At 34.9% G+C, this 7,629-nt stretch overlaps 1 protein-coding gene across 1 annotated transcript; it reads left to right on the plus strand.

Annotated features, from left to right (window-relative positions):
• Positions 1-262: 262 nt before the first annotated feature.
• Positions 263-7,149, plus strand: LOC110442202 (sulfotransferase 1C4-like). The gene is made up of 6 exons (XM_021485695.1): positions 263-371; positions 2,920-3,135; positions 4,550-4,873; positions 5,561-5,664; positions 6,299-6,473; positions 6,919-7,149. The coding sequence occupies exons 2-6, from the start codon at positions 2,964-2,966 to the stop codon at positions 7,029-7,031; spliced, it is 888 nt and encodes a 295-aa protein (XP_021341370.1). The 5' UTR covers positions 263-371; positions 2,920-2,963; the 3' UTR covers positions 7,032-7,149.
• The last annotated feature ends 480 nt before the right edge of the window (positions 7,150-7,629 follow it).

Here is a 7,629-nt window from a genome sequence, read left to right on the forward strand (position 1 = left end):
CTAAACTTGAAAATATATCTGTTGATGTAAACAATTTTATATTTTATTTTGAAGAAAAGAAATAATTTGATTGATAAAACTAAATTTCGAAAATCATGCGCTGTCCAGATTTCATCTAAATATAATGAATTATCTGACACCCCGGCTTTTCTTACAACGTACACCTGGTCATTCAAGGAGACGGGGATATTTTATCAGGAAAGTAAACATGGTAGCTAAATATTTGATGAGTAAACATAAGTGGCATACAGGGTCGATATGTGTGACGCGAACCCTTCACTGTGGACGGCGTCACAATCTAGAACACTACCATAGCACAGTAATTTCATCAGGGACGCATTATCGCACGTAACACACTCTCCCTCAAGGCGGTAAGTACCCTGTTTTAGTCTTTTCTATGCACTTGCATTATTGTCTGTCTTTCCACGTCAAGCTCGTACCGAGCCGTGTATATTTGTCGTATTTACCTCGATGCTATATGTTCTGTATTTCGTACAATCAACATTACGTATATGTTGATATACATTTTAATCGTTAATACCAAGGTATGATTTTAAACAAGCTCTGTTGTTAGTTATTGCACATATTACTCACAACAGTATTGATTAATGTATATGCTAATTGTATTCATTGTATTAATTTGACCACTGTGACCTTGACAATTGGTTAAGGTAATTTATTTGAACAAACTTGGTAGCCCTTTATCTGACCTCTTCAGCATTTTCATTTAATAAATGTCAAACCAAAGCAATCCTGTAGATAAACCTTGTACTCGGGCCTATGTTAGCTAGATAGGGCTCTATATCAAATTTTGTTTTATATTGATATAAAAGAACACGTCGTCGGGTATTATGTAATTGTGATCAACCATCGCTTGACTGACAAGTATAATGTCAAATGTTCAACTAATATACCTTTCCATTGGGGTCTATCAGAATTGTTGATAACAAGATAAAGATACATTTTACTTGCGTCACAGGGATATACAGATATGTATATACAGGTAACACCGTATATTTTCCGACTTGTAAAATACACAGCGCTCCAAAAGGCCTCCAACATATCTACACGCATATCCAAATACATGAAAAACTACTTCGTATTTACACAAGGTAATAACTTCTTACTCCTTTGATATATAATAGATAGAAGACCAATCGGTAGGGGTTCTAGTCCCGTGTTTGACACGCAGTCTGTCTATATATCTTCCCCCTCAAGTCATGGCGTTCGGCGATCTTTTCTTTCTACCAATTTGCCTCCTCCGACCAGGTTAGACTGACATTTTGAAGTTCCACAGCAGTCTCATCTTGCAGTAACTGTGATCGATGACGCCTCTTTTAAACGAGCCCCGACACATTTGGGTCAGTTTTATGGAAAGACAAACACGTTGTCTCCTGGTTTGATCATACTTTTTGGTCAAGGTATCCTTTTGTCTTTCTTATTCTCACAGTCGTGTGTAGCCTCACAAAGCGATGGATCTCTTCCATTCTCTCTTGTAGCTCCCATACCCATTCATGTGGAGATATGGTTTTGTCTTCTACTGGTATCGCGTACTATATGTCGTGTTGTGTCGCAATCTCCCTGCACACGCACCAGGAAATTGGTGTGCAACCCGTTGTTTCCTGCTCTACAGAGCGATAGACCAATTGTAACGTATAACAGCAACCCATCCCGGTCTGTGTGGTGGTCGTTGACAAAAGCACTGAGCATAATCAACAAGGGTTTGGTGAACCTTTCCACCATTCCGTCATACCGGGGTTGATAATGGAAAGTGCATGTCTTCATGATAACTAGGAGTTGACACATCTCGGTAAACAACCGGCTTTCAAACTTGGCGCCCTGCTATGAGTGTATCACGTAAGGCATACCGAACCTAAGTTGGAGTACGAGGCTTTGGCAACCAATGAATCTTTTTCCGGGGGTTGATATTTCACTATCTTACCCCACAAGGGAGTGAATGATTTTGTATTACTTACCCTGTTCACCCATTGTGTATCATATGCATAATATACTTTTAACGTTATATGCTAAATGTAGGACTGACGTGACGTCAATGTATTGTTGCGAGGCGTCATACAGTTGTTATGAATATGGGAATCCCCCGTCTCAAACCTAGGATGAGACAAGGATTTCTCACACCGGGAAAAGTGTAGATACAGCTGTCTGGGGTAAGAGAAAAAAGTGTCCCTGCCTTAACATGGCCAGGATATTCGCATTCTCGGATGCCTTGCCGTCCTGCCTTCATGGCATTGTTGACCGATGGCTCTCTTCTCTATCATGGGATACTAGGCTTTTAAAGAGCCTGGGATTTGGCAGAACACCAATTACGATATAGAATATCTTGGTCCAACTCGGGCTGTTTCCGTTGTGACCAAAGAGACTTAAACACAAAGCTCCGACCTAGACTGTTCAAATTGAGTCTTTTCCCCTCTATGTAACCATTGCATTACAATGCTCAAGTCTTTGTCAGCTGTCTGTTGTTGGCGTATGACTTGTTGCTCTTCTATAGGCTCAGCTCATGTTCAATGCGCGTGCTGTCGGCGGCCGCCGCAGCATTGATTGTTTTTCTAACAATTTAAAATTTAAAATTCAAGTTACTCAAATAAGTTTGGAACCCCAATTTGAAGTCTTCACAGAACGTCTTGATTGGTACCTACATACCAACCATTCACTTGGGTGATAATGTGTATTATAGGATCTTTGTACAATAAACACAACAATGACACCTTAATTATATTGATTTTAGTATAATGAATATTATATTGATAACATATTCTATTGCGTCGTACATTTGTATGTAAGAAAAGTTGTATGTTACGTGACAAAGCAAGAAGTATTCAGCGTAATATCCCTATTTTCAAACTCGCATATCTCATGTACTGTTTATTGTAGATTTGTTATTCAAAATCATTTTTTCAGAATACAGTTGATACTACAAATACCACAGTGACTTAATTGTTGCCATGGAGATCAGGAAGATGGAAGATAGAGGAGGGGAAGTGATAATCTCCAAATACTATGACGGAATTCACTTCCCACCATTGGTTTCGGGGAACGTAAAAGACCATTTAGAGGCAGTGAGGAACATGAAATACAGGAAAGGCGACGTGCTTCTTGATTCATTTCCTAAAACTGGTATGTTGACAAGATTAACTAGACTACAATATCAATGTTTATAACTATTCAATCACGCATGTATTTATATATATATATATTTTTCATTTGAACATATTTTATTGCATAAATGAAGCAAACGGATAAGGTACAAGTTATATCAACATTACAAAGGCCCTCTCCACAATAAATTTTACATAAATTGAGAAATAGCATAATTTGATCATAATGAATACCATTTTGTTCATACAATAAATGAAATAATACAGCAGATATAAATATGATGAGTTGATGTCATATCACATAAACTAAACCTTTGGCTGGATTTTATATAGTTACTGAGGGTATCAACATTTACAGAAATGCGTACTACGTCTAGAATATACAATATCATGTTTCACGTACCTTATTTGCTCGCTTGACACAAGTATTTTACTTCTGTTCTGTAACAAGGTTTACTTGAGTGGTACGAAACGACCCGTTTATTTCGTTTCTGTTTGTATATATACCATACAAAATGAATCGCCTTCAACTGAAAGGACAATTCGAAAAGGAAGCTTAGAAGTATACCAGAAAAGTTAATTATTATTCTGACGAAGTATATACTATAGAAACTGAAATTTCACTACGAACGCACATAGCAAATTGAAGGGACGAAATATTAATGATTCGTCTGTGGACCAAACAAAAAGGGAAAATGTGTAATGAGTCAAAGTATAAATGATCGGTTTGTGTACCAAGCAAATCTTCATTTTGATTTCTTAGCAGAGTTTTAACAATTAAAATGAATTAAAAATTAAAAAGACTTTTGGCGCCAATTGACGACCAATAGAAATACATATCGGGTGTGAAGATGTATTTAGTCATCTAACTTACCACGTAGATTTTCTCTGTGTACCCCGGTTTTCACCCACATTCAAGAAAATCTGTTCCAAAAATGATGTAATATTTTATATTTTTATTTTTTTGCATTTTCGACGAATATGTATTTGCGGCTTTGTATCAAAGGACTTGTTAAGGTATACTAACAGTGTAATGTTCATTCTTCAAAATATGTTTGAATTCCGATCTTTCTGGACTTTAAAGCACGGCTGACCTGTATTTTTATTTGTTAAAAAAACATTAAGATTAATTATAATTTTTTCTCATATTCCTATGGATATTATAAATGAGAAAAAAATTGCATTGTGAGTTGTAGCTGGGACAGCTCATCCCCAGACAACACATGAATGATGTATATGTGCCTGAGTAATTAAATATATTTTACACAAAAAAATAATGTTATCAAGTAATTATGATCGCTTTACAATCAATTCAGACGGGATAAATGACACAATGTAATATCTGAGTGTTCACAAGATATTACAAACAAAATATGAGTAGGAATGTTTTAATAACATATATCGACTAGCATGTCTGCTATGTTTATTTAAAGGAACACACTGGACCTATGACATTCTGTATATGTTGAAAAATGAAAAAGCAGAATATAGTACCGGCAATATTGTGACGCTCGACTTTGAAACAACTGAAAAAAACGATGCCATAGACAGCCCAAGAGTTCTGGTGTCACATTTATATCCGCAACATATTCCGAAATTTGTTGAAGACGAGAAATGTAAAATCGTCTATGTCTACCGGAACCCAAAGGATACAGCAGTATCTATGCACTCCTTCATGAAGCGATTAAACATCGAGGGATTGAAAGGTTATAAAGGCACGTGGGAACATTTCTTTGAATTTTTTGCCACAAAACCAGGTGAGCACATGTACGCTTCTGATCTGTCTTAACCCTTTCACCCCTATGTAACTTTAGCAGACTCTACCATGCATTGATCTGAATGAGTCCATTATGGTCTACAGTGGTGAAAGGGTTAACCAATCTTGGTGATGAAATAAATTTCAAAGCCCATTCTGCACGGTTAGGAAATCAGATCGTATAGCATTGTGATTTCGTATTCTGTGTCTATATAAAGTTTTTTGTTTGAATTTTATTGTATACCACGCATGCAAGCGATCTCTCTACTCTCTATTACATTTTAACTGAATTACCATCTATGCCTGAAGTGTACCAACACATACAGTGATAAAGTGTATAGGTGCCTATACTACTATTGATAAAGTTTATAATTCATGTTTCTTGAAACAGCACTTAATGTAAACACAATGTTTTAACTGTTGGTCTAAATCTAATTACACTCAAACCGTTCACATTTCCTAATCTTTTCCTTTTGCATGCATGCATATTTTCTGAATATTTTTGTTTGAGTCTTCTCTTATTGAAACGACAAAAATATTTTTGTTTGAGTCTTCTCTTATTGAAACGACAAAACACAAAACACATGACATAAAAGATTGATAATGCTGTACATAAGCATTAAGGTACAAGAGAGTATAACTTCTCGATGCATATCATTTATTTATTCATAAGTTTCATTATTTTCAGTGCATTATAATACTTGGTTCGAACACGTAAAGTCGTGGTTGGACTTCAAGAAGAAACATCCAGACGTACCCATTCTGATGGTATCATTCGAGGACATGAAAAAGGTACAATACTTTTATTTTCAAGTCAAATATTTAGAAACATGCCTTTTATTTTTTAGTTTAAAAACGTTTGTGTGTGTGTATGTTTTGGTTACTGCATCAATTAGTCCAGTAAAGTTGTTTTCCATTTTCCTATGGGATTACCTTCTACCAACAGGCAATATAATTTAAGTTGACAGAATTGTTAACCTTACACATGGAATATTTGATACTCTTGCCAATGAAACTGCGCGAATTCGGTTATTATTCAATATTAGACTGTCAAATGTCACAAACATAATAGGTCTTATGCCGCGTTTTCACACCTTTACTACAACACACTGGTTTTTCAATGACTTATCGTTTTCATTATGTGAAATCAAATTATTATAAACGAATAATGTTTTTTCCTTATTTTCCACAGTTTCCGACTGCCATTTTTAAAGAACCGACATATTGTAAATTATGTTCTAAAATTCAAAATAAAGGTCGGATTTGTTTTGTTTCCATCAAAATTTCTCTAAAGAAACAAAAAGATTCAAAAGTTTCATTAGCAGTCTTTATTAACATCCAGCATTAAGCCCTTGTACATAGATACAGGTTTTTTTAATAATATAAAAGAATGTAAAAAGAATAAGGTTGGGTTTGTATACTTCAGGACCTCAGAAGCTGTGTTCAAAAGATGGCAGAACATCTCGGGACAAAACAAGACCCAGACTTTCTTGATGAAGTTACAAATAAATGTCAGTTTAGCGCCATGTCCAAAGCAAAAACCTCAAATACGAAAGAAATAGCAATGACCAAAGACGGCAGCAACCCATTCTACAGGAAAGGTAAGTTATATTCTTATCAATTGCTTGTTACATAATTATTCTTCCTGTACATTTAATTTCTGATAAAAAGAATTGTTCTTGTACCTCGACATAATGTTGATCTTATTTTTTGTTACTGTCATAACAAGCAGGTGTTTAGGAATATTATATTAGATCAGTGACATTGTACTTAAAACATGTTAAGATGTTTTTCTCTTGATCGTGTTGCCAATTATTGAGATCAGCAATACGATATTATCACTAAAATGAGAAAATACACTATGCGTATTCAAAATAAGTACGGATTATTTGACAGTTTCCGTTCCAATATTAAAGAGTTATTTTTGTTTGCTGTAAGCAATAACAATTTTGACATATATCTGGTTGTGAAAGAATAATGATTAAGCTGTTGTCACAACTCACATGTACATGAGGTTGACTTAATTTCCCGATTTCAATATTCAAGGTGAAGTGGGTGATTGGAAGAACTGGCTAACTGTCGCACAGGACGAAACGTTTGATGCCGTGATTGAAAAAAATATGACTGACATTGATTTGGAAGTGAAATATACACTGTGATAGACGTTTCAAGGCGGAATATAAAAAAATATCCACGAGAAGTGAATACTACCAAATCATTTATTAGGATTAACAATAAAATATGTTTAAACTGAACAAATTGAGTATTTTTTTACATTATTTCACGAATGATTGTATTGTAGAATTGTTATACATTTTTAAACGTCATTTAATCTCAGTTCTGTGTGATGTTTGAATATTGTAGAATCAATCTGTAACTGTCACATATTATACAAACGCTTACCCTTCCGGAGGTCCGAGTCTTATCCTTATTTTCTTTTCGAGGGTCTGAATGTAAGTCTTTACTCCGTTCATGTTTTATCTTAGTTTTACCTATTTTAGTTCAGTACTCTTTTGTCGTGTTTTTATGAAGTTACAATAATAAAACCTGGTCTTAATAACTTTTAATATTTGGTCAAAAGTTTTTGTTCTATTTTAGCAATTTTGTCAACTTGACAAAACGAGAAAAAAAATCTGATACTCTGAATATGGTATCTTTAGAGAAAAAACAAGTGTGTGGCTATGGTGTAAGTATCTCAACTGTTTCCAAGTTGTGATTCAGAAACTGGCTGCATTCGTTTTTGTTTTTTTTTGAATT

Source organism: Mizuhopecten yessoensis, unplaced genomic scaffold (genome assembly GCF_002113885.1).
Source record: "Mizuhopecten yessoensis strain PY_sf001 unplaced genomic scaffold, ASM211388v2 scaffold716227, whole genome shotgun sequence".
NCBI lineage: Eukaryota > Metazoa > Mollusca > Bivalvia > Pectinida > Pectinidae > Mizuhopecten > Mizuhopecten yessoensis.

Excerpts from the sequence above, each read along its gene's own strand:
- LOC110442202 (XM_021485695.1), top strand. The coding sequence starts at position 2,964 with ATGGAGATCAGGAAGATGGAAGATAGAGGAGGGGAAGTGATAATCTCC. Across the intron at positions 4,874-5,560 it reads ATTTTTTGCCACAAAACCAG|TGCATTATAATACTTGGTTC; the intron begins GTGAGCACATGT and ends CATTATTTTCAG. Across the intron at positions 5,665-6,298 it reads CATTCGAGGACATGAAAAAG|GACCTCAGAAGCTGTGTTCA; the intron begins GTACAATACTTT and ends TGTATACTTCAG.